Below are 25638 nucleotides of genomic sequence, written 5' to 3'. Positions count from 1 at the left end.
GCGAGAGGTCACGTCAGTCCCAGCCAGGCGTCGTGTGAACAGCAGCTGGTACCGAAGGTGGAAGTGGAACCGGAGCGGTGAGGGGGTGGGTTGGCCGCCGAGGTGACAGACCCGGGGGTCGCGGAGGGCCAAGGAGGTGTAGAGGCCGGCTTCGGGGATTCGGGAGGTATAGCAGGTGGCATAGGAGGTCTCCTTTTGGGTTCACAGTTGCCATAACGAGGCTGCCGGAAGTGCGCCAAGTTTTTTTTTTTTTCTTTTCTCCTGGGGAACCGGAGGGGAAACTAAGCCTCAGACGTTGGGGACGCGCTGAGGCCGCCGTCTTTTCTTGCGAGCAGAAGATGTCGGATAGCGAGGACAGCAACTTCTCCGAGGAGGAGGACAGCGAGCGCAGCAGTGACGGCGAGGAGGCCGAGGTCAGTGGCTGGGACTCTGGGGGAGGCATTGAGCCTGGGGACAGGACCAGGGCAGAACGACCCCTCTGGGAGCTCAGAGGGTATCAGAACGAGCTCTGGTTTCCGGGAGCTTCCAGATAGTCGGGAGAGATAGAGGAGTAGACAAGCCCAAGTGATGCAGAGGCACTGGTGCTGGAGGCCGGGGATGTTTCAGGTACACTGAGAGAACAGGTGATGTGTTTGAAGGACGTGGCATACAGTAAGGACTCACTATTTTTAGTTTTAGCTATGCTCAGTCATTCCAGAAGTATGCTTTTAGTGTCTACTACATGCGAGGAGCAATTCTTTGTCCTTGGGCTACACCAATAAACAAAATAGATTTTTTTAAATCTTTGCCCTGGTGAAGGTAAACAAACATAACTGATAAGTAAATCATTTAGTAAGCTAGAAGGTACTCTGGAGAAAATAATGTAGAGAAGGCAAATAGAGAGTCCTGGTTGCACTTTAAATAGGACAGTCTGAGAGGATGACACTTGCTTGTTTTGTTTATTTTATGAGGGGGTGGTAATTAGGCTTATTCATTTATTTCTATTTGGAGGAGATACTGGGGATTGAACCTGGTATCTTGTACATGTCAAGCATGTGCTCTACCACTTGAGCTATGCCCTCCCTCCAAGAGGGTGACATTTGGAGAAAGACCTGTTGCAGGTGAGGGAGTGAGTCATGTCATATGGAGGAAGAGTGTTCCAATGAGAGGGAACAGTATATGTAAAGTTGGGAGCATGTCTGTGGTGTTCAGAAAATAGCAAGGAGTCCAGTTTGGCTGGATCAGAGTGAGTGTGACATAGAAGTAACAGGAGCCAAATTACATAGGCTCTTGAAGGCTGTGGTAAGGAATTTGTCCTTAACTGAGATGAAGCTATGAGAAGCTTTTGTGCAAAGGAGGTATGTTACCTAATATTTTGAAAGGATGGTTTTGGGTCTGAGTGTCACTGTTTCAGGAACCAAACAAATATTTCCTGGGACATACCTAATTTCAGATACTCTTTTGTTAGCTATTATCCTATTTTATTTGTTTTTGGTATACTCATTCATTGAACAAGTAAGTGAGCATCCACTGCTGTGTTGGAGAGAGTGGAGCAGGGCTAATTTCTGCTTTCACGGAGTTTACATTTAGTGGGCAACAGTTACAAACTAACGAAGAGTAACACTGATTATAGATGTCTACTTTGATTTACAGAAATGTCAGTTTACTTTTTAAGTTTGTTGCCAACGCTTCTAAAGTTGATTTCATGGAAAAAAATCAAGTTTTACCTGCTTTTCTGGGAAAATGAGAGGAGCTAACAACCTGAGTGAGACCCAGTATTGTTGTACACAGCAGCTCTTTGCTCGAGAAGTGGCAGCCGCCTTTAAAATTGGGAACTTTCTCCAGTTCCCAGGATGTATTAATTGCAATTTGTTATCATGCAGATTTAAGAAAAGGAAAGATTTCATAAGCTTGTGTTCTGGAAAACATCAGGTAGGTGGAGGGTGCCATAGGTTTCCCTGGAGCTGCCCCACTTATTTATGTTTCTTGCTTGCCCTCTGCAGGCATTTGATTGTCACTCCTTGTGCCCTTTGGGGAGCCCTCAGCTTGCCACGGTGGGAGCAGGGCAAGTGGAAAGATGACAAGAAGGGCCTTTGCTGCAAGCTGTCTCTCTGGGCCCTTGGTCTCTGACCTGTGGATTCAAGACGCTTCGCTTGTGGTTAAAGCCTGGTGGTAATGAGACCAGGATCCCCAGTTCCTTCTCCGGGCTAAGGTAGTCTGGTTTGCACAGTGCGAGTCTCACTACCCTAACACCACACCCAGCTTTTAATTCACTCGCTAGCTTGTCTGCTGTCACCAGGTGAGGCAGGAGGGCAGTGTGAAGGCTGCCCTCACCTGCAGAGACAGGTCTGGCTGGGCTGTTCAGATAGCCAAACGTTGAGATGTTCTTTGCAGGACTGGGTCCTGTGGAGACAAGGAGGGATGGCAAATAATGAGCTGCTGTTGGGGGAGTCATCTGGTTTGTTATTCTCAGCTTGAGTGACCTTGTTCATTCATTTAACAAGTGTTCTTTGAGTTCCTGTCATGTTAGGATCACAGCCTCCCTCATGGAGCACTCTGTCTTGGGGTGGAGATAGTTTTATAAACAAATGGTTACTCCAGGGGATGCTGAGGATGGACTGTGTGAGAGTGAGTTCGAGCCCTGAGGTGACGCAGAGATAGTAGTGAGAGCTATCTCCTTGAGGGTTGGAGAGCTGGGTTTGGGAAAAAGACTGCTGGGACCAAGCCAGGGGGATGATGACAGGGTTTTGAGAATTTGGGCTGTGGTTCTGTTGTAGTTTGTGTTGTTAAAATAAGGGCCATTGTGGGCTAGTCAGGATTCTGTATTAAGCAAGTACAATTGACCCTTGAACACAGTGCATTTGAACTGTGCGGGTCCACTTATATGAGGATTTTATTTTCAATAGTAAATTTTACCATATGGTCAATGTGGGTTGAATCCTGAGATGCAAAACTGTGGATATGGAGGAACCTTGTATCCAGAGGGCTGGCTATAAGTTATATGCAGACTTTTGAGTACGCAGAAGGTTGCAGCCCTCAACCCCCATGTTGTTCAAGGGTCAACTACGTTTCTTAAGTCATTTTCTGATCCTAGTCCTGGGCTGAGTGGTTTTGGGGGCCCAGCAGTTCCTGAGATAGCATGGGCCTTACGCTTGGGAGACTAGCACACAGTGGTCAGGGCTGTGATGGAGGAAGCCCAGAGGGTGGAGAGCCCATAGAATGTGCCTGACTTTCTCTGGTGGGGAGAGGCAGGCCTCACTTCCTGGAAGAGAGGGTATTTTGATTGAAGCGTGAGCCAGAGGCAGAGGAGAATGGGTTTGTATGCTGAGGACCAGCGTGAATGATGGACCATGATAAAAGAGCATGCCTCAGTGGTTCTGTAAGGTTTGGACCTAGCGTTTAGGAGGGGGAGCCTGGAGAGGTGGGATGAGAGGGAGAGGTGGGATGAGAGGGAGAGGCGGTGGGCACAGTGTGCTCTTCTAGACCAGGCTGCTAGGGAGCTGGTTCTTTACCTGAGGGCAGTGAGGAGCTGTGGCTTATTTTAAGCAGAGGACCAAATGATCAGATTCGAGTTTTAGATCATAATTTCCCAGGACTGCAGGATACTTTCCAGGGGACCGGGGTGGGGTGGTGGTGATGAGAAGTGCTTTTAGGTGACTTAAAGATAAAATCTTAAGCCACATTGAATCATTTAGTGAGAAAGTTATTTCCTTTTCAGTTGCACATCCTGTCTTTTAATTGGGTCATGGGAGAAAGTTTCATTTTGCTGCTACTGTGTGTTGAATACCTTTCTGAAATTTGTTAGTTTCTGCGTTTATCAGGGAGAACAGGCCTTAGGCTTAGCCCACAGCAGGCAACAGTATCTTGTTGGGACTTAATAACATTGTTTTCGCTGTTCTGCTTTTATCTTTATGGTTACTTTCTATTTATAACAAGCTAACCTTTAAAAAGTTTTAACTTCTGAAGTATTTCAAAACAAAGTTTGCCTATTAAGCTAAGTAAAAATTTGAATGAATTTGAAGGAAATATCAGATAAACGTGTTGTACCAATGTGGACATGGCAGAGTCATGAAGTTAATAGGGGAAAGGTGGGAGCCTGGGGAACACTGTTTTGTATGGATCACTTCCTTTTGTGATTTGTGTGAAAATAGGAATTAGAGGCCAAATGACAAAGGAGGCTGGAGCAAGGATTCAGATTTAGAAGGCAATGTTCTGGCTTAGGCTCAGGGATATGGGGATGGGGAAGAAGGAACAGATCGAAGGGATAATGTTCAAAAAGCAGAAATGTTGAGGATTTGGTGCCTGATGGGAGCTAGAGGAGGCTGGCACAGGTCTAGGGGAAGACACTGAGGTCAGTTTGGGACATGCTTGGTGTGAAGGGCTCAGAAGACATCTGGGGAAGGTATCCAGGAGGCTGCCGGCACATGAGAGTCTCTAGTTCTGGGAAAAAGTGAGGGACTGGAGACAGATGGGGGTGTCATCTGTAGAGACAGGAACTGAGGTTGTGAATGGTGAAATGGCCAGGGAGAGAATGCAAGGAGGTAAAAGCACATTGGGCCCTTGGCTGAACCCTGGTGACTGAAGCAAGCATTTGAGGGGTGAGCAGAGTCAGGGAAGCCTGCAGAGGAGCAGGCGGAGAGGTTGGAGAAAAGCCAGGAGAGTGTGATGTGACAGACACCGAGGGAAGACCATTTCCCTCGGGAGAAAGTGGACAGTGGTGTGAGAGCTCTTATAGGTAAGGGACAAAGAATGTCTGCAGAATTAGCCACAAGAGGCAGTCAGTGACCTTGGCAAGCAGTGTGGACTGGAACCAGATATGGGAGTCATTGTCACAGGGGTGTCCACCACAGCCAAGGGAGTGGGTGAGAAGGCCTGGGGGAGCTGTAGGATGGAAAGAGACGAGAGCCAAGGACCAAACCTAATGGAGCTGTCACATGTAAAGACTTGATGGAGTCTAGCAGGGAGGTCTAGTGGAGGAGGGAGCCCAGGTCAGCTCCCAGATGCTGGTTGGGAGGATGGCGGTACTGTCACTGAGACAGGGTGCCTACCAAGGAGGCCTGCCGAGACTGGGAGGGTGTGTACGCAGAGCTGAGGGGTCTGTGATCAGCCAAGCAGAGCTCAGGTCAGATTTAGAGGTGGAGCGTGTAGTGTCTGGATTTTGGGGGTTCAGAACCCCAATGCCCCAACCCTACCTGACTCTGCAGGTAGAGGAAGAGCGGCGGAGTGCAGCGGGCAGTGAGAAGGAGGAAGAACCCGAGGAAGAAGAGGAAGAGGAAGAAGAGGAGGAATATGATGAGGAAGAAGAGGAGGAAGATGATGACCGGCCACCCAAGAAACCCCGCCATGGTGGCTTCATTCTGGACGAGGCTGGTACGTGACAGGGCTGGCGGGTACTGAGTGGAGACTGGACTTCCACCTGCAGTTCTGTTTCTTGAATGTGCCGTTTTCTTTCGGAATGTGAAACACAAGCAATAGTAGGATGGTGCGTGGAGCCCCCGTGTGCCAGCCCCTGTGTGCCGGCCCCCGTGTGCCCGCCCCTGGCGTCAGTAGCGAACAGCTCAGTGCCACACTTGTTCTGCTTATTCCTCCTCACTCCTGCCCACCACTGGGTGGTGCTGAAGCAAATCCCAAATATATAATTTTACCCCAGAATATTTCCATACGTAATCCTAAAAGATAGATGCTTGTTAAAACACACAGTCACAATGCTGTTATCATCCTTAAGAAAAAAACTGACAGTAGCGGGGAGGGTATAGCTCAGTGGTAGAGCACATGCTTAGCATGCACAAGGGCCTGGGTTCAATATCTGATACCTCCTCTAAAACATAAATACATAAATAAAACTAATCCCCCCCCCAAAAAAACTGACAATAACTTGTGCTTGTCACGGAAAGTTCGGATGACTTAGGAGTAGGCAGCTGGACAGGGTGGTGGAGGCCAGCAGACCCAGGTCCCTTCCAGCCTGGCTCTCCTCTTTTCTCCATGTGGCCCTGGGCAGGTGGCTGTCTTTCTCCCTCAGCCTCTTTTCCCCTCTGCACAAGGGGCACCATGTTGTAACTGGTCTGTAACTGCTTTTTTGTTCAACTGTTGTGGAGGTGGATATGACATAGATGGCTTAGGTTAAGTGAGTTAATTTGTGCAAAGAAAGTTTTCTAAACAGCTTTTGGCAGGCGCTCAATAAATTTTAACTGTGGGCATCATTGTCATTGTCCTTGAAATATCCATTTTTCTGATGGCTGTGTAGTGTTCCATTCTATAATGTGCTTTATTGAACCAGTCTCTTGTTGGACATTGAAGTTGTTGGTATTTTTCAGTACAAGCTGTATTGATGTGATTACTTCATATATATTTAGACATATGTATGTAAATTATTGTTCAAACCAGGGGTTCTTCACTTGCTCTTGGCCAAAAGGCTGAGAAGCGATAGACCGGGTTTTTTTGTGCTGTGGCCCCTTTTGCAGTCTGGTGAAGCCAGTGGAAGTGTGTTTAGGGTTAGGGTTAGGAGAAATCCAGTATTTTCATAGCACAGTACAGCAGTAGATGTCTCAAAATATTATCCATAATCAGCACTACTTCAAAATAAGATACTTAACAAACCCTCAACTAAATCTTGTTATTTCAGTATGACATAGATCCCAATGTTCTTCTGGTATTTAGATAACTGTATTTCAATGCAATTGTTTTCTTTGGAATCCTGTATATATATTTTAATGTATTTCAGAGCATGTAAGGGGAGGTCACCCAGAGGAGATGTTTCCTGGGAGCTATTGTCATGAGGTCCCCTTTGCCCTGGCTGCCCCTCTGACCACTTGGCATTTCCGTTTCAGATGTGGATGATGAGTATGAGGACGAGGACCAGTGGGAGGATGGCGCAGAGGATATCCTAGAGAAAGGTGCGTGGGGGCCTCCGCCTCTGCAGGACCACTGGGGGTGTGGCCAAGAGGGTCTCGAGAGCCCGTCCCCCACTCCCATGCCCTGTACCACCCCAACGCACACCCTCCTCACCTCGCTTCTTTCTGTCGTTGCCAGAGAGACCAGCTCTGCACCCTTTTCCTTTTAGGCCCATGAGTGGGGGGCGGGGTGGGGCGTGTGGTAGTGGGTGTGGGGAGAGCGAGGACTCTGGGATCTCAGGGCCCCGGTGAATCCATTCTGGGGGTTGTGGGGTGGGTGGGCTCTGTCCCAAGATACCCCCCACTTCCTGGGCCAGTGCCACCCCTTCCCTGTTATTTTCCGTTCTGTGCGCCTCATACATTTCGGCTTCTCCCCCAACCACCTAGTGCCTGGCCTTTACTTTTGATTTTCAACCTTCCTGTGTCCCCCCCTTCCCCTTCCCCCAACCCATTGGTTGATTTCGCTGCTATAATTTGGCTCATACCTTTGTCTGCCCTCGCCCACCACCACCACCACCACCACCACCACCACCACCACCTCCTCCTCTTCCTCCAAGTAGAAGAGATTGAAGGTAAGAATCTGGAAAGTGTGATTCCCTGATCCTCCTCCCATATCCTGACATCTCCTCTTTCCTGCCTGTGGTACCCTCCCTCACCCCTGACCCCTGCCCAGCCCTGGGGGCTCTGACTCATGTAGGGTCCAGAGTCAGGGGGTTCTGGGGCCAGGTCTCCAGCAGTTGTTGGCCTGGAAAAGTGTGTATGTGTTTATGGGTGTGTGTGGATGTGTGTGTGAGTGTGAGTGTTGTGGGTTGCAGGAGTGACGGATGGGGTGGGATGGAGTTGAAGATGTGCTTAGACAGTGGCTATGAGATCAGGGGCACCTAGATATCCCCAACTGCTGGGCCCCATCCCCAAGTTTGACACTGAGAAGCAGGTGCTGAGTAGGACAGAATAGGAGGGTGAGGGTTGGGGGTTTCCTCAGTGAGGTATCTCCTGCCCCTGCTCCTAGCCCCCACCGCTTTCTCCAGGCCCCTGCTCTTCATCTCCCCTTTCTTACCCCATCTACCCATTTTTTTGCAGCCTCCAATATCGATAATGTTGTCCTGGATGAAGACCGTTCTGGGGCTCGCCGCCTACAAAACCTCTGGAGGTAAGTAAGCAGGTGGAGAAAGGGTGAGACTGGCTCCCATGGGGAGGTTTGGGGGCAGGTCAGCCCACCCTCCTCTCCTCGACCTTCAATTTGTTTTTACTTTCCCTGCTTACACCCCAGGGACCAGCGAGAAGAAGAACTGGGCGAGTATTACATGAAAAAATATGCCAAGTCATCTGTGGGAGAGACGTAAGGACATGGCCTGGGCTGATGAGGGGCTAGGAGCAGTGATCCCTTTCTGAGAAGGGTTGGGTCTGACAGACCCCTTCCTTCCCGCCTGCTCGTCTCTCTCCAGAGTTTATGGAGGTTCTGATGAGCTCTCGGATGACATCACCCAGCAGCAGCTGCTCCCAGGAGTCAAGTAAGTGGGTAATGGGAGGGCTGAGGTGGGAATCTTGTGGTAGGGTGATGTGCCTGCACAGGTCACTCCCTGAAATAAATCAGGACAGAGTCACACAGGCAGTGGTGGATGTTGGGGAAAGAGGGGAAGGGCAAGTTGGTCCTTCTTGTGGGTGGGAAGATGGAGAAGGGAGAGGAAGAAGGATGGGTGTGGTGATTTGTATGTTTCATACATACAAATCTCCTCCTTTCAAAGGAGGAGACAGTTTCACTGAAGAACTTCCTTTTCCTCTCCTGGCAGGGATCCCAATCTGTGGACTGTCAAATGTAAGGTGTGTGCTCCGGCCTCATGGCTTGAGGGAGGCAGAGGAATGAGGGAGGCGGCCTTGCTGGGGAGAATGCTCCATCTGTCTGTCCTGGGTCTCCTTGGCCTGTCAATCTCTTGGTCCTTCTGTCTCCTCCTCCTCTACATCCTTCTCTCTCCCTTCTCCTCTCGCTCACTTACTCAGTGTCTCCCTCTTGATTTTTTGTTTGTTTGTTTGTTTTTTGCTCTTTCTCTCTCCATCTCTCTTGTTTTTCTCTCTCCTACTTTATCTTTTTTGCCTGATGACTCTGCTGTTTTTTTAAATTGAGGTGTAGTTGATTTACAATATTATATAAGTTTCAGATGTACAACATAGTGATTCACAATTTTTAAAGATTATACTCCATTTACAGTTATCATAAAATATTGGCCAAATTCTCTGTACTGTAGAATATATCCTTGTAGCTTATTTATTCTATACATAGTGGTTTGTACCTCTTAATCCACTGCCGCTATATTGCCTCTCCCTTCGAATCTTTCTTGCTTCTGTCTCCTGCCATCTTTTCTGTGTCCTGTTCTCCATCTTGTCATTTCTCTTAAGTCTGTTTCTCTTATTCCAGATTGGGGAGGAACGGGCCACAGCCATTTCCTTGATGCGCAAGTTCATTGCCTACCAGTTCACAGACACGGTAAGTCGGGTAGGCAGGCAGCTTGGGGGTGAGAGACAGGGCAGAGCCCAGAGGGAGGACCAGTACAGGTTCAGGGGTGCCGGGTGCCCCCTATGCTGGGCAGCACTGCCTGTTGGATGAGCTGCTTCAGCTAGAAAAGGCCACTCCTGGGACTGGAGCGTTCTTCCCTGCTTGACAGAGGTACTGTCTTCATTCCCTCTGCATTTCTGGCAGGGTTCGCCAGCCCTTGCACCCCTCTGGAGGTCAGCCATCTAGCTTCCTGGGCCTTTTTTGCCTGAGAGTGAGTTCTTCCTGTTTACCACCTTTGGTGGGCAGCTGTCACCCTCTTACTGTTTGGGAGAGAATCCTCACATGGGGCAGTGTGGCTGCGTGCATAAGGTAACAGGTCTGTCAGGAGGAGAATTCCCTTTCACTCAGTTATCAGAATCCACTGAGCCCCTCCTCTTGGCTGGTATCAGCAGTGGGAGATGCTGAAGATACAGCGGTGACCATGACAGAGCTGGTCCTTGCCCCTCACTCACACAGCACACAAAACATGAAGTAATGCCGCCTGCACACAAGGCAGCAGATACTGCGTTAAAGGCATCGATCTTTCTTTAGACTGCTGGGGTCTGAATTCTGTTCTTGTTACTTCCTTGCTGTGTGACCTTGATCCAGCTGCTTCCCTTCTCTGTGCCCATTACTTGCCCCTCGGCATCATTAGGATTAAGTATATATGGACCTGTCCAGCTCAGCCAAGACTTGTTCTACAGCTTGTGTTCGACAAATGTGATCATTTTCAAAGGCATAATTGTCAGTTTTGGAACCAGGGCTTGCTGACTAGTCTCTTTCTTACTGGATATGATTTGTGTTAGGCTGAGTGTGTTGCTTTTACCTGCTGAAGCAGTGATGTGTGTCAGTGCGACCAAGTGGACAGTTGGAAGATTTGCAAATCATGATTTTAAATGTGCTCAAACCTCTACCTTGTGCCCTGAGCAAGATTCTAGGGACTCTTGAGTTAGGACCAAAGTGATACCTGTAAATTGTAAAAGCTAAAATCTCTCCATATCCAAGTCCCATTTTTTAGAAGTAATTACTATCAGTTTGTGTGTCTTTCCAGACCATCTTCTCTGCATACTGAAAAATAGGTCTTTTTAAAAAAATAAAATGGTATTACATACATACCATTCTGCAGAGAGCCTTTTGTCAATACCATAATCATCTTTCCATGACCAGTAAGTATAAGGTCATGGCCTTTTTTTTACTATCACTACCAATACTGAAACAAAACTAATTGCTTTTTAAAAAATTGAAGTATAATTCACATACTGTATAAAAATATGTTGCTAGATTTGGTTTTCTATTTTATTAAAAATTTTTGCATCTGTATTTAGTATCTTTACCCCTTATAGGTCTATTCAGATTTTCCATTTCTTTTTGAATCAGTTGTAGTTTATGTCTTTCTACAAAAAATATTCATTTACATTATCTAATTTATTGGCATGCAGTTGTTCATAGTATTGCCTTATAATTCTGTAAGATTGGTTAGTAGTAATGTCCTTTCTTTAATTCTTGATTTTGGGAATTTGAGTTTTTTCTGTTTTTTTTCTTGATCAGTGTAGCTAAATGTTTGTCAAATTTGTTGATCTTTTCCAAGAACCAGTTTTTGGTTTTGATGCTCTTCTCTATTGTTTCTCTAACCTTTATTTCACTTATTTCCACTCTGATCTTTAGTATTTCTTGCCTTCTGCTTGCTTGGGGATTAATTTCCACTTTCTTTTCTAGTTTCTTAAGGTGGAAGGTTAGGTTATTGATTTGAGATTTTTTTCTTCTTTTTTTCAAGTTGTGGTTTATAGCTATAAATTTACCTCTAAACACAGCTTTCTCTGCATCTCATAAATTTAGTATATTGTGTTTCTGTTTCATTCATCTCAAATAAAAAAAAAAACCAGAAAAGAACTCAATCATAATAGAAAAGAAAATCATCAAACCACAATAGGAGAAACAAAGAAAAAGAACAAATAAGAAATACAAAATCAATTGGAAAACAAGGTTTAAAATGGCAATAAACTCGTATTTGTCAATAATTACCTTAAATGTCAATTGATTAAATGCTCCAGTTGAAGGACATAGAGTGGCAGATAGGATAATAAAGCAAGAGCCTACAATATGCTGCCTATAAGACACCCAGTTTAGGGCAGAGGACACACACAGATTGAAAGTGAGAAAATGGAAAAAGATTTCATGCAAATGGAAATGACAAGAAAGTCAAGGTAGCAATACTTATATTAGACAAAATAGACTTTAAAACAAAGGCCATAAAGAAGGACACTATATAATGATCAAAGGATCAATCAAGAAAAGGATATTACACTCATTAACATAGATGCACCCAATATAGGAGCGCCTAAATGCATAAAACAAGTACTAACATATGTAAGGGGAGAAATAGATGGAAATACAATAGTAGGAAACTCTTATACTCCACTAACATCAATGGACAGATCTTCCAGACAGAAAATCAGTAAGGCAACACTAAATGACACAATAGAACAGTTAGACTTAATTGATGTTTTCAGGACATTGCATCCCTCAAAACCCAATATACATTCTTTTCAAGTGCAATGGAACATTTTCTAGGATAGATCACATCTTTGGACACAAGACAAACCTCAACAAATTTAAGAGGATAAATTTTATTTCATTCACCTCAAAATATTTTTTAATTTCCCTTATGATTTCTTCTTTGACCCATTGGTTACTTAGAAGTATGTTTCTGCGTATTTGTGAACTTTGTAAATTTTCTCTGTTACCGGCTTCTAACTTCATTCCATGTAGTAGGAGAATATGTGATTTTAGCCTTTTTACATTTGTTGAGACTGGTTTTATGGCCTAACATGTGGTTCATCCTGGAAAGTGCCCTTGAGAATTCCACTGTTGTTTGATGGAGTGTTCTATCTGTAGATATCTTGTTAGGTCTTGTTGGTTTATAGGGTTGCTCGAGTGTTCTGTTTCCTTGTTGATCTTCTGTCTAGTTTTTCTGTCCATTGTTGAAAGTGAGGTATTGTATTCTCCAGTTATTATTAAGGAATTATCAATTTCTCCCTTCATTACTATTGGTGTTTGTTTCATATATTTTATGGCTCTGTTGTTAGGTTAGGTTCATGTCTGTTTATAATCCATACATCTTTTAGATGGATTTCCCTTTTTATCATTATTAAATGTCCTTTGTCTCTGGTAACAATTATTGTATTAAAGTCTATTCTGCTATTAGTAGAGCCACTGCAGCTCTCTTTGGTTCTAGATTTTACACATAACATATGTTGAATATTTTTCTGGGTCACTACATACAGATTCATCTCATTGATTTTTTTTCTTTCTTTTTTTGGTGGGGTGGATAGTTAGGTTTATTTGTTTATTTTTAAAGGGGGTATTGGGGATAGAACCCAGGACCTCTGCATGCTAAATATGCACTCTACCACTTGAGCTATACCCTCCCCCCTTCATTGATTTTTTAAGTACTACATTGTATTTCATGGTACAGGCAAACCTCAGATATACTGCAGGTTTCGTTCCAGACCCCCACAATAAAATGAATATCGCAGTAAAGCAAGTCACATGAATTTTTTGGTTTCCCCACTGCACATAACAGCTGATGTTTACACTGTATTGTATTCTGTTAAGTGTGCAATAGCATTATGTCTAAAAAAACAATGTATAAAACTTAATTAAAAATACTGCTGCTGGGAAAATGACATTGATAGACTTGCTTGACGCAGGGCTGTCACAAATCTTTAGTTTGTGAAAAATATGCAGTAGCTACGAAGTGCAGTAAAGCTAAAGTGCAATGAAATGAGTTATGCCTGGATGGTTGTTTCATAATTTAACAAACCCCTCTTTGGGGGTGTTTAAAAGTTTCCAGTCTTGTTTGCTTGCTGTAATAAGTAACTGCAGTGAACGTCATTGTGTCAGGGCCATCGCACAAACATGTTTCTGTGGATAAATTCCTAGACGGGGGCTGCTGAGGTGGTAGTTGTCACTGTTTTGAGCAGTTGTGTCTCACTGTCCCTTTCCACCGGCTCGGCCCCCAGCCCCTGCAGATTAAGTCGGTAGTGGCACCAGAGCACGTGAAGGGCTACATCTACGTGGAGGCCTACAAGCAGACCCACGTGAAGCAGGCCATCGAGGGCGTGGGCAACCTGCGGCTTGGCTACTGGAACCAGCAGATGGTGCCCATCAAGGAGATGACGGATGTGCTTAAAGTGGTGAAGGAAGTGGCCAACCTGAAACCAAAATCCTGGGTCCGCCTCAAGCGGGGCATCTATAAGGACGACATCGCTCAGGTGCCCGCAGCTGGGGTGGGGCGGGTGCTCTGTCCTGTTCTCCCCTACTTTCTTTCTGTCCTTTCCAGCCCCTTAACTAGTACAGAGAGCAGAACCCCGCTCAGATTAGGTGAAGTAGAGCCTGGATTTTGTTGTGAGCACCCGGGAAATGGATGAGCGTCTCCTGCGTTTGTTCGATGCATGTTGAGTAAAGATCTGTAGGTGCTGAGGAGTTCTCAGGGGAGCGTTCTGGCAAAAGGAACAGCACATGAGCTGAGACCATGACTGGCTGAAGCAGAATGAGGGTGAGGGTGGCAGGAGATGAGCTCAGGGAGGCAGCCGGGCCTGTGGCCCATCCTAGGGCTTTAGCTTTTACTGGAGTAAATGGGAGGGGTCTGAGGGACACAGTGTGACTTGGATTCTCATAGGATTACTCTGGGAGTAGACCACTAGTTCTCAAGCGGGGGTGTCCTCAGGGGACATTTCACAGTGTATGGAGACATTTTTGATGGTTTCAGCTGGGAAGGGAGCTGATTCTAGGATCTAGTGGATAGACGCTAACATCCTTCAAGGCATGAGACAGCCCCCCACAATGAAGGATTACCGGGCTGAGAGACCCTGGAATAGACTGGAAGCACCCCAGGAGCAGGGAGACCAGTGAGGAGACCGCTGCCAGGGTCTGGGTGGCAGGTGGCAGTGGGACAAGACCGAAGTTGCAGTAATAGAGGAGGGGGAAGGGGGGAGGGTGTAGCTCAAGTGGTAGAGCACATGCCTAGAATGTCTGAGGTCCTGGATTCAATCCCCAGTACTGCCACTGAAAAATCAAATAAATAAGTAAAAACCTAATTACCTCCCCCCTGCAAAAAAAAAAAAAAAAAAAAAGGAAAGAAAATAGAGGAGGGGGAGAGGTCAGAATGTTTGAAGGCAGAGCCAACAGGATTTGCTCCCTTATTGCATACTGGTGTAAGAGAGAGAAAGAGGTCACGAAGACTCCCATGTTATGTGGCTGAGCAGAAGGAAGAAGGGAGCGGGCCAGGCGGGCGAGGGGCAGGTTTAGGGGAAGTCAGGAGGTGAGCTGTGGTCATGCTATGTTTGAGGGCTCTTTTCGACATCCGAGTGGAGATGTCAGGCTGGCAGTGGATGTCATTTCAGAGCTGAGGGGAGACAGGCTAGAGAGTCAATTCGGGGGAGTTGTCAGCAGTCTCATTTCTTCCCTGTCACCCTCTGTCCCTCCCCCTTCCTGTGTCTGGGGTCGGGGCAGAGGGAGGGCCGGGCCCCTGCTGATCACCCATCTGTCCTCGTCAGGTGGATTATGTGGAGCCCAGCCAAAACACCATCTCCCTGAAGATGATCCCGCGCATCGACTATGATCGCATCAAGGCCCGCATGAGCTTGGTACCGTGGGGACATGCTGCCAGCGGGGAGAGTGAGGATGCTTGATCCCTGCTGCTGGCCAAGACCTCGCCCCTCAACCTTCCCACCTGTACCCTTTTTCCCCACAGAAAGACTGGTTTGCCAAAAGGAAGAAGTTTAAGCGGCCTCCGCAGAGGCTGTTTGATGCAGAAAAGATCAGGTGAGTGCCCTTGGGACGGGCTGGGCTGGGTGCCCAGAGCTGTGGTGCAGGATATGCTTTTGCTAGGTTCCCCCACAGGACTGGGCCCTGGACTCACCCAGGGTATAGTTTGTACAGCCTCAGCCAAGTTACTTCACATCCCTGTACTTCAGTTTCCTCTGCTGGAAAGATCAACAGTAGCAACCCCCACTTCCTAGGATTAATGTGCACGTGTACCCAGAACAGCACTTGGCCCATAGTAAGTGTGATGAACGGTGTCGCATGTTGAAATGGGATTTATCGACACATCAGGCTTTATAAAGTCTCTTTGCCTGATGCCCAGACACCTGAGATGAAGGTATAGAGCCTCTTCTGCTCAGGATGTCTCCCTCCCACTCCGCCTCCCCAGCTGCAGGGAGCATTGGAGCAGCCCAGGGATTCCCACATTCCAGGGCTGCCAGGGGGCTCCAGCGGGAAGGGTGGGAGAGGAGGAAATGGAGAAACAAGAGCCAGTGACACTTTCCCTCTGGTCCTCTTCTGGAACACATCATGAGCGTCCAGTTTTTCTTTCTGATCAAGGCTGGATTGTGGAATGAGCCTTTAGATGTACCAGGCTGGGCTAACACCTCCAGGCCAGACCAGGTTCATACTTCACATGCCTGATTTGGACTCATTTACACCACTGGTCTCCACCTGAGTGACATCCCCTGACTGAGAACAAACCAGAGCATCCCTTCTCTACCCACTAGCAGGCCGATCTGACGCAGTGCTCTGCCGTGCCCAGTGGGAGCTCGCTTATCCTTCTTCCCAGATTCACCATGTGAGTGAGAAGATGAGTGAGCAGTCAGCCAGAGGAGCTCAGTCTGCGCCCCCGCCCTCCCAGGCTGTCCCTCCCCACTCTGGAAGCATGGAGCAGGAACTATGTGTCCCCCAGCCCGCATGCAGGACCGGGAGAGTTGAAGCACAGGCCTGGGAGTCCCACCTCTGCATTTGAATCTTGACTCTTAGACTCATGGGCTTGGCCACCTTGGCCATGCTGTGTGCCCTCCCCAAGCCTGTTTCTATCATTTCCCTGGAAGATGAGGATTGTATTACTGATGTCACAGACTTTGGGGAGGAGTCATTGAGGTCACATGTGTCCATGATTGAGAGCTGTTAGTGCTGTCTGATGCTTAGTCCAGCTAGTACTCACCAAGTGCCTGGTGTGCCAGGCACTGTTGCAGGGGAAACAGTGACTAGAAGATGCTGAGTCCCTGCCCTTCTGGAGCTGCCATTCTAGTTAGGGGGACGGATCAAACAGTAGCTCATCAGAGGTAATATGTGCTGTAGTGAGAAATAAAGAAGGGAAGGTGGGCAGTGGAGTGCAGGGATGTGGGGGCTGTGCGCCCCTCCATCAAGGTGAGGCCTTAGGGCTTTGTGAGAAGTCACTCTGCCAAGAGGGTGTGTGTTGGGACGGGATGGCTCAGGCATCCTGTGGTCTTCTTCCCCCTTTGCCAGCGGAGGAGACTGAGGTACAGCAAGATTCTTCTCTTAACCTCCCCTTCCAATCTTCTCTCCCCTACAAAATCCCAGGTCCCTGGGCGGTGATGTTGCCTCTGATGGTGACTTCCTCATCTTCGAGGGAAACCGTTACAGCCGGAAAGGCTTTCTGTTCAAGAGCTTTGCCATGTCTGCTGTGGTGAGGGTTCCCAGGGGGTCGTGCTAATGATGGTGGGGAGCGAGGGGGCTAAGCTTTCCTTCCTACAGTCCCAGCCCCAGAGCAGTGGATTATCTGAGTCTGTCCTGGATGATCCTCAAGTCAGGAGTGACCGTAGGGGAAGCATCTCACTGCCCTTCTGGTCTGCTCTGCTGGGCTGTGACACTGACCTTCGTCCACTTCCTTCTCTTCCTCTTGTCTCCTGGGGCTCAGATCACAGAGGGTGTGAAGCCTACACTCTCTGAACTGGAGAAATTTGAGGACCAGCCAGAGGGCATCGACCTTGAGGTGGTGACTGAAAGCACAGGTATTTGGTCCCGGTCAGTAACCCAGGCCAAGGAGGGAGTGGCCCCTGGTGAGCAGCCCCCAGGTTAGCCCTGTGTCTGCCCCTGCAGGGAAGGAGCGGGAACACAACTTCCAGCCTGGGGATAATGTGGAGGTGTGTGAGGGCGAGCTCATCAACCTGCAGGGCAAGATTCTCAGCGTGGATGGCAACAAGATCACCATCATGCCCAAGCACGAGGACCTCAAGGTGGGTACCCACTGCCCGCACGTGCGTAGGGGGTGGAGGCTGTGACAAAACCAGGGAGTCATCTCAAGTCTCTGTCTGGTTTTAGTTTGCTTAGTGGTGTATGTGTTTGAGGGCTTGTCCAGTCCTGGCGTGGTGTGTCTGGGGTGAGGCTGTCTCCAGGTGGGTGTGAGGAGGTGTCTTGTCTGGTGTCATGGCTTGGGGATGGGCTGTCTCTGTGTAGGGTAAAGTTGTCCAGGCTGACAGTCCCATTCTCTGGGGCAGGCTGAGGGTTGTTCAGGTGGTCCAGGATAATCTGTAGTTGGGTGGGCTGAGCCCAGAGTGGGGTTTGGCTAGCGTCTTTCCTAGAAGAGAAGTGGAATCTGGAGATGGGTAGGCAGGTGGGTTGTGGTAGCCTGCCCTCACCTGCTCGTCCCCACACCCAATCCCCAGGACATGCTGGAGTTCCCGGCCCAGGAACTTCGGAAGTACTTCAAGATGGGGGACCACGTGAAGGTGATTGCTGGCCGGTTTGAGGGCGACACAGGCCTCATTGTGCGGGTGGAGGAGAATTTCGTCATCCTCTTCTCTGACCTCACGATGCATGAGGTAGGAGGTGGGAGGCTGGGAGTGGGGTGGATGTTTACCAACAGGAGACCGAGGCCAGTGAGCCATGTGGACCCCACTTTACCCCTTTCCCATCTCCTACAGCTGAAGGTGCTCCCCCGGGACCTGCAGCTCTGCTCAGAGACGGCATCAGGTGTGGATGTTGGGGGCCAGCACGAATGGGGGGAGCTGGTGCAGCTGGATCCCCAGACCGTGGGTGTCATCGTGCGACTAGAGCGGGAGACCTTCCAGGTGTGTGTGCAGCACTGAGGGGCATCCTCTCAGACCTGACTTTGCCACCCAGGCTAGATATGTGATACTGGGCAAGTGGCACGTCATTTACCCTCTCTGGGCCTCAGAATCACACTCTGTGAAATGGAAATAACAGTAGCATATACTTCATTTGTTGTGACTGAATCTCTGAGTTCAGACACACACCCAGGCATCCGGTGCTTGCTCAAGGGGTGGGTGCTGCTGCTGCCTTCTCCCCTCACCCCTTCCTCGTTGATGTGGGAGCCACAGAGCCTAAATGCTTAGGACCCTGGACTTGCATCTCAGCTCTGCTGCTCTGTGCTGTGTGATCCAGGGCTAATGACTTGCCCTCTCTGGACCTGTGATTTTCCCCTGTGTAAAATGAGAATCATGACAGCATCCATTTCAGAGGGAAGTTTTGAGTTCTCAGTGAAATCTTGTGTGAGGAATTTAGCAGGAGCCCTGGCATAGAGTGATGGGTAAACATTAGTGGTTATGTTCATATGTATTCCTCTGCCAATCTCTCAGCTCCCTGATGCTCAGTCGGAATGGAGTCTCTTCCCACAGGGTACTTTGGAATGATTGGGAACGTTTTCAGTTGACCCAGGGCCTAGGGGGTGGTTTCCTGAAATTGCCTGCCCCAGAGTCGGGGAGTCTAGACGGCCTGCAGAGCTCGGGACAGTCTCCCACAGGAAGGCTCATTCCACTTTAGGGAAGCTCTGCTCCATGTCACCCCTTTCCACTGTCATCTCCTTAGGATCCCTTCCTTCCTCCATAGGTGCTGAACATGTATGGGAAGGTGGTGACTGTCAGGCACCAGGCTGTGACCCGGAAGAAGGACAACCGCTTTGCCGTGGCCCTGGACTCAGAGCAGAACAACATCCATGTGAAAGACATTGTCAAGGTCATTGACGGCCCCCACTCAGTGAGTACAAGCTTCTGCCCGCCAGTCGCCTCTGAAAGAGTTGGGGTTGGATGTGGGCACAAGAGTGACTATCCTTTCGCCCATCCAGGGCCGGGAGGGCGAGATTCGCCATCTCTTCCGCAGCTTCGCCTTCCTGCACTGCAAGAAACTGGTGGAGAATGGGGGCATGTTTGTCTGCAAGACCCGCCACCTGGTGCTGGCAGGGGGCTCGAAGGTGAGGCAGGCCTGGTGGCACCCTGTCGGGTACCTGGCCTTCCTTGGCCCTGGGAGTGACAGGAATGGGCTTGTGGAGGATTAGGAGGGCAGAAGGCAGTGTCAGGTCCTTGGCAAAGTGTGAAAAAAGGCTTTTTGGGATTCTGAGCTATTTACCAAATCATTTGTTCATTCGGTTTTATTGAGTACCTGTTAGGTGCCAGACACTGGAGGTACAGCAGTGAGCAAGACAAAAATCTCTGCTTCTTAGTGCTACTACTCTGGTGATGAACAGATAAATAAATACATAGTACAACTTGGGCTGACAGCAAGCACTATGAAGAAAAATAAAACAGGATAAGGAGATGGAAAATGATGGGGTAGATAGAAGGTAGGTTAAGGAAAGACCTTCCTGAGGAGGTGGCATTTGAGCAGAGACCTGAACAGAGACCTGAATTGAGAGCCACGTGAACATCTCTGGGGACAGCAAGTGTAAAGGTCCTGACATGGGGTTTGTAGAGAAGTTGTATAGAACCAGATCTCAGAAAGGAAACCAGACCTGGGATCTGGGGAGCTGGGATCAGGAGATGGTTTTCTTAGGGCTCTGCAGATGAAATGCTGAATTCCAGTAGGTTGCAGTTTCTGTGTCACTCAGGGTTTAAATTCCTACTACAATGTTTTAGCTCTACTCCTTGGCCAGGGACAGGCCCACAATAGCATAGGGGTGGCAGTTTTCCCAAAGGGAACTGAGGCATTGTGACCAGAAGGAGGGAGGAGGGGTAGCTGCTGGGCAGGTTCCAGGAAGAACTGTTCCCAAAAGGCAGCAGGCAGTGTGGTGCAGGGGCTGGGAGCCTGGCACCCAGGGCCTGCTTGCCAGTTCACTTCTTGCCCTTCCCCCAGCCCCGAGATGTGACCAACTTCACAGTAGGTGGCTTTGCCCCTATGAGTCCACGGATCAGCAGCCCCATGCACCCCAGCGCTGGAGGTGAGGAAGCTTTGGTGGGGTTGTGTCTGGGGGATGGAGGAGAGAAGTTGTTCAGCCCACACTCACTGAGTATCTCCTCTGGGCTGGCCTGCCCGTGAATGGGCTCACGGCCTAGGGGAGACCCGACCCCACCTCATACTGGCAGCCCAGGGTGGTCAGGGGTGTGATGGAGGCCCCAGAGGAGGCTCCTAACCCAAGGGTGGGGGTAAGTCGGGTGAAGAGGGGGCTTGAAGGTACCCTGGCTGTGGGCATAGTATGTGAGGGGATGGCCCTGGAGGCTGGTGATGTTCTTCCTCCCCAGGTCAGCGTGGTGGCTTTGGCAGCCCTGGTGGTGGCAGTGGCGGTATGAGCAGGGGCCGGGGGCGGAGAGACAACGAGCTCATCGGCCAGACTGTGCGCATCTGCCAGGGGCCCTACAAAGGTGACCTGCGAGGCCATGTGGAGGCCTGGGGTGGGGCGAGGGGAAGGAGAGCCCACCCGGCCTGACCTTCTGCCTCCCCACCAGGCTACATTGGCGTGGTAAAAGACGCCACGGAGTCCACAGCCCGTGTGGAGCTGCACTCCACCTGCCAGACCATCTCAGTGGACCGTCAGCGGCTCACCACGGTGTACGGGCCAGGCCAGGGCCAAGAGGGAGGTTGCTGGGCCGTGAGAGGGCCCTACTCACCCTACGTGTTCTCTTTGTCTGCAGGGGCTCCCGGCGTCCTGGTGGCATGACCTCGACCTACGGGCGGACACCCATGTACGGCTCCCAGACGCCGATGTATGGCTCTGGCTCCCGCACGCCCATGTATGGCTCTCAGACACCTCTTCAGGATGGTGGGTGCTCCTGGGGACGGGGATGAGGGGCCACATGGGGGGTCTGGGGGTAGGACAGAACTGATGGCCACACATCTCTCCCATTCCAGGCAGCCGCACCCCACATTATGGCTCTCAGACGCCCCTGCATGACGGCAGCCGCACTCCTGCCCAGAGTGGGGCCTGGGACCCCAACAATCCTAACACGCCGTCACGGTGAGGGCCAAGAGCTGGGGGCTGGTGAGGGCAGGGTTCCTGGAGCCACCATGTGTGTATGCCTGTGTGGGCTGAGTGTGGGCTGGATGAGTCTGTATGGCTCACCCTGAATTCTCTGCTCTCATCCCCAGGCTGGTCCCGTGAAAGGGTAGGCCAGTCCGGGTCTGGGGGCAAAGTAATCTCTCCAACTCCTACCACAGTGGCATGCTGTGGTTAAGACCTGGGCTTGGAGACAGTGTGTGGGACCTTGGTCATGTGACAGGTTGTGTGATCTTGGACAGGCAACCTCATCTCTCTGCTTCCTGGTCTCCTCACCTGTGAAAACAGCGGTCTCTGGATGGGGCTGTCGTGAGGATGAAGTCGCCTTGGTTTTTGCTCAGTGTTCAGTGCTGCTCTGGAAGCGTTCGTTACATTGTTGTGATCACCAATCATTCTCAATTTCTCTCCCCAACAGGGCTGAGGAAGAATATGAGTATGCCTTCGATGACGAGCCTACCCCATCCCCACAGGCCTATGGGGGCACCCCCAACCCCCAAACACCTGGCTACCCTGATCCCTCGTCCCCGCAGGTCAACCCACAGTACAACCCGCAGACACCAGGGACGCCAGCCATGTGAGTTCACTGGGGCCAGCCCTTATCAACTGCTGCCCAAAGCCTCTGCACTGTCACCGCCTCCTTCCCTTCCCCACCCCCGCCCAAACCAGATTCCCTTTCTCTCCTTGGGCCTGCAGGTACAACACAGACCAGTTCTCCCCCTATGCGGCCCCCTCCCCGCAAGGCTCCTACCAGCCCAGCCCCAGCCCCCAGAGCTACCACCAGGTGGCGCCAAGCCCAGCAGGCTACCAGAACACCCACTCTCCAGCCAGCTACCACCCCACACCCTCGCCCATGGCCTATCAGGTACTGGTCAGCCTGCATGCCCTTGAGGGTGGTGGGTTGAGTGGGCCTCGGGCCTGTAGGGACAGTCAGGCCAAATGACCTGTTCCTGACAACCCCATCCCCTTTTCCCTTCAGGCCAGCCCCAGCCCGAGCCCTGTTGGCTACAGTCCGATGACACCCGGAGCTCCCTCCCCTGGTGGCTATAACCCGCACACGCCAGGCTCAGGCATTGAGCAGAACTCCAGCGACTGGGTAACCACTGACATCCAGGTGAAGGTGCGGGACACCTACCTGGATACCCAAGTGGTGGGGCAGACCGGTGTCATCCGCAGTGTCACGGTAAGTGAGGCCCAGGCTGGTGGGTGGGCAGGCAGCTGCTCCTTTGAAGTTCCCAGTCTCTGTGGTTACTGGATCTTTTCCTTTTTTTTTTTTTCCCCTTTTAAACTGTCTAACCACATCTTCCAGTACCCATTTATAGCTGGGGAAATGCATGTGGAAAGGTTTGGCCTGCAAGCTGCAAGGCAGGGATTTCTGCCTTTTGTGCTCACAGCTGGGGCCCCATCAGCCTGAGATAGTAACTGCCCAAGAGTATGGTTACTTTTTGACATACTCTACTGAGATCAGTTCAGTAACATGGACTGAGTGCTCCTCTGGGCCGGGCTTCGGCTGAGTGGCAGGCACCCTGGGCTCTCCCTGCTGCAGCACTGCTGGCTCCTTGGTTCTTCACAGTCACTGAGTTCTCTCCAGCCTCAGGGCCTTTGCTCATCACTTTCCTCTGTCTAGAACTCCCTTCCCTCCATTCTTTGTTTAGTTAACTCTTACTTGTCCTTCAGGGAAGCACCTGGGCTCTCTGAGGTCTGTCTCTTACAGGTCCATGTACATCTTTTTCATATTATCTACCTGCTGCCTAAAAGTGTAAAAATTATCCTGGTGTGATTCTTCAATTACTAAGCCTATGTTTTCTTCCTGAGTAGCCCCAGTTCCTAGCTGAGGGACCAGTAACTTTGTCGGCTCTTCAGTAAATATTGTGTTAATTAAACAAACACCAGAGGTGAAGACAGCTCTAGGCCCTGTCCTCATAGATCTCACATTCCAGTGAGGGAGATAGACATGTCCACAGACAGTGACAGCCCGAGTGGCTAGAGCTAGGATGTGGGAAGCCCAGAGGGCAAGATGAGCTATGTGAACCCAGGGGAGGCACCTTACACAACTTTGGAGGGGATCAGGGAGGGCTTCCTGGAGAAGGTGACGTGTGCTGATACCTAAAGAATGAATCAAGAGAAATGGCTGGGGAACACGTTGAGTGAGTATCCGATAGAGGGCATGTGCAAAGACCTAGAGGTGAGGGAAAGCCTGGCACATCTGGGGAGTTGAAGTCTCTTCATTATGGCTGGAACACAAAGAGTCAAGGTGGAAGGTGAGTGATGAGGCCGAAGAATTGGCTGGAGCAGGTCACATGCTAGCCTGGGGAACTTGGATTGTGTCCTGAGGGCACTGGTGGATGGTGGAATCTAAGGGGAGTGGTAGGATCATATCAGTGGTTTGGAATTAATTCACTATGTTGCTCTATCACAGATGGATTAGATGTGGTGAGACTGGGGACTGGGAGCCCTGGGGCAGGTCTGGCTGCACTGTGGGGCTTTGGGAGGAGAGGAGGGAGGGAGGTGGGAGAGGCATTCACCCTCACGAGAGTGAGTGGAGAGGCCTCAGAGCTAGAAGTTGTTGGTGAAGTTGTCTACAAAGACGAGGTCCAGAGCACTGGCTGGGGACTGGGGATTGTGGGGCCATCCCTGAGGCAGGGACCCAGGATGGGCAGCAAGTGTGGGGAAGGAGCTGAGGCCAGTTTGGGACAGGAAGAGTCAAGAGTCTGAGAAGCAGTCCCGTTTTGGCCTAAGTAAGCTTCATGCTGGTGCTTCCTTGCTGATCTGATCACCCCCCCCCCCCATATGTCACAGACCCGTAGGCCTTGGAACCAGGCCCAGCCATGACCTTTTCTGTGCCTGTGTCACCTTTAGAAAGTGACTTCTTAGAATGAGTCCTGGACCTGTGTCCCCTGAAGGTGGGTTCGGTCCTGTGTTGGGAGCAGGTGGGGCTGACCAGGCTGTCCCCACCTTTAGGGAGGCATGTGCTCTGTGTACCTGAAGGACAGTGAGAAGGTGGTCAGCATCTCCAGTGAGCACCTGGAGCCCATCACCCCCACCAAGAACAATAAGGTAAGGGAGGGCAAAGGGATGTGGGGGCATTGGGCTGCTGCTGTGGACCCTGACCCTGTGTGTCCCCTCCCCCCAGGTGAAGGTGATCCTGGGTGAAGATCGGGAAGCCACAGGTGTCCTGCTGAGCATCGATGGTGAGGACGGCATTGTCCGCATGGACCTTGATGAACAGCTCAAGATCCTCAACCTCCGCTTCCTGGGGAAGCTCCTGGAGGCCTGAGGCAGGCAGGGTGGGTGGACTTTGGCAGATACCTGGCAGATAAAGAGTGTCCCTCCTTCCTCCTCTGGCCTTTGGCTCTGACACAGGATCTGGGGCCTGGAGCTGGGTTAGCCTGGTTGTTTAGGATTTCTTTATTTTGCTTTCTGGTTTCCTCTCTCCCTCCCTGATGTTCATGGGAATCAGAGTAGAGTCTGGGGGAGGGTTCCCACCTTGTTATACCCCTCCTTCCCCAGCTTGCTTTTGTGTTACGGTCTTTCAATAAAAAGCTGTTTGGTCAAAAGTCCTGTGTATATGTGTGTTCTGGTTTGTAAATGGGGTCATTTGCAGACCCCACTTACTTCCTTGCTGTGTGGTCTTAGGAATAACTGGGTCCTACCTAAGCCTCAGTTTCTCCATCTACAAACGATACTACCTACCCCAGAGAGCTCTTGAATGTATGAGAAGTCATTGGAAAGAAATTATTATTAGAGCCTGCATGTAACTGATAAAGTTACATCTTACTCATGCTTGGGTTAAGTGAAAGTTGGTCAGTATCCATCAGGAAACCTAAATTCCTCTTATGGTGCACGATTCAGCATTTGATGGTCCTTTCTCCTGAGCTGGCATAGCAGTGACACCAGAATTGCTTGTAGCTTGTCTTAACAGCCTGGTCGTCGAGGTCGGGAGCAGTGTAGAGAATGGAGCTAGTTACCTGACTCTTCTTCACTTTCCTCATTTGATACTCACATGTCTTTTCACAAATGTAATTTAAAATTTATTAGAAAACAGTTCAAATTGTTCAAAAAGTTACGATGCCAGGAACACTGAAGTCCCCACCACCCAGCTTAGGAACCACGTGTGTACCAGATAGGAAAGACCCACTTAGGCAGCACACAGTCCGTTCCCCTCCTGAGGTAACCCAACTCTGCATCCTGTGTCTTTTTGTCGAACTTCAAACTTTTAT

General features: G+C 49.8%; 1 protein-coding gene across 7 annotated transcripts; it reads left to right on the top strand.

Annotated features, from left to right (window-relative positions):
* On the top strand, positions 1-24975 carry SUPT5H (SPT5 homolog, DSIF elongation factor subunit). Of its 7 annotated transcripts, none has more exons than XM_074369666.1 (31): positions 1-77; positions 336-413; positions 5184-5349; positions 6807-6872; positions 7430-7441; positions 7950-8019; positions 8140-8208; positions 8315-8380; positions 8660-8690; positions 9283-9351; positions 13422-13673; positions 14958-15047; positions 15155-15225; positions 16016-16024; positions 16777-16882; positions 17114-17207; positions 17296-17432; positions 17862-18017; positions 18120-18266; positions 19045-19191; positions 19280-19405; positions 20284-20368; positions 20670-20789; positions 20874-20976; positions 21060-21187; positions 21277-21382; positions 21837-21995; positions 22115-22283; positions 22398-22601; positions 24380-24475; positions 24552-24975. In XM_074369666.1, exons 2-31 carry the CDS (start codon positions 339-341, stop codon positions 24693-24695), a joined length of 3273 nt encoding a protein of 1090 aa, XP_074225767.1. In that variant the 5' UTR covers positions 1-77; positions 336-338; the 3' UTR covers positions 24696-24975. The 7 variants fall into 7 exon arrangements, with proteins under 7 accessions (XP_074225767.1, XP_074225766.1, XP_074225771.1 ...); XM_074369665.1 differs by having other exon boundaries at positions 8-85; XM_074369667.1 differs by having other exon boundaries at positions 18-57.
* Positions 24976-25638: the final 663 nt, after the last annotated feature.

Source organism: Camelus bactrianus, chromosome 9 (assembly GCF_048773025.1).
Source record: "Camelus bactrianus isolate YW-2024 breed Bactrian camel chromosome 9, ASM4877302v1, whole genome shotgun sequence".
Taxonomy (NCBI): Eukaryota; Metazoa; Chordata; class Mammalia; order Artiodactyla; family Camelidae; genus Camelus; species Camelus bactrianus.
Note: the sequence above shows the minus strand (reverse complement) of the source record. Positions and strands in the feature narration are given on the sequence as shown.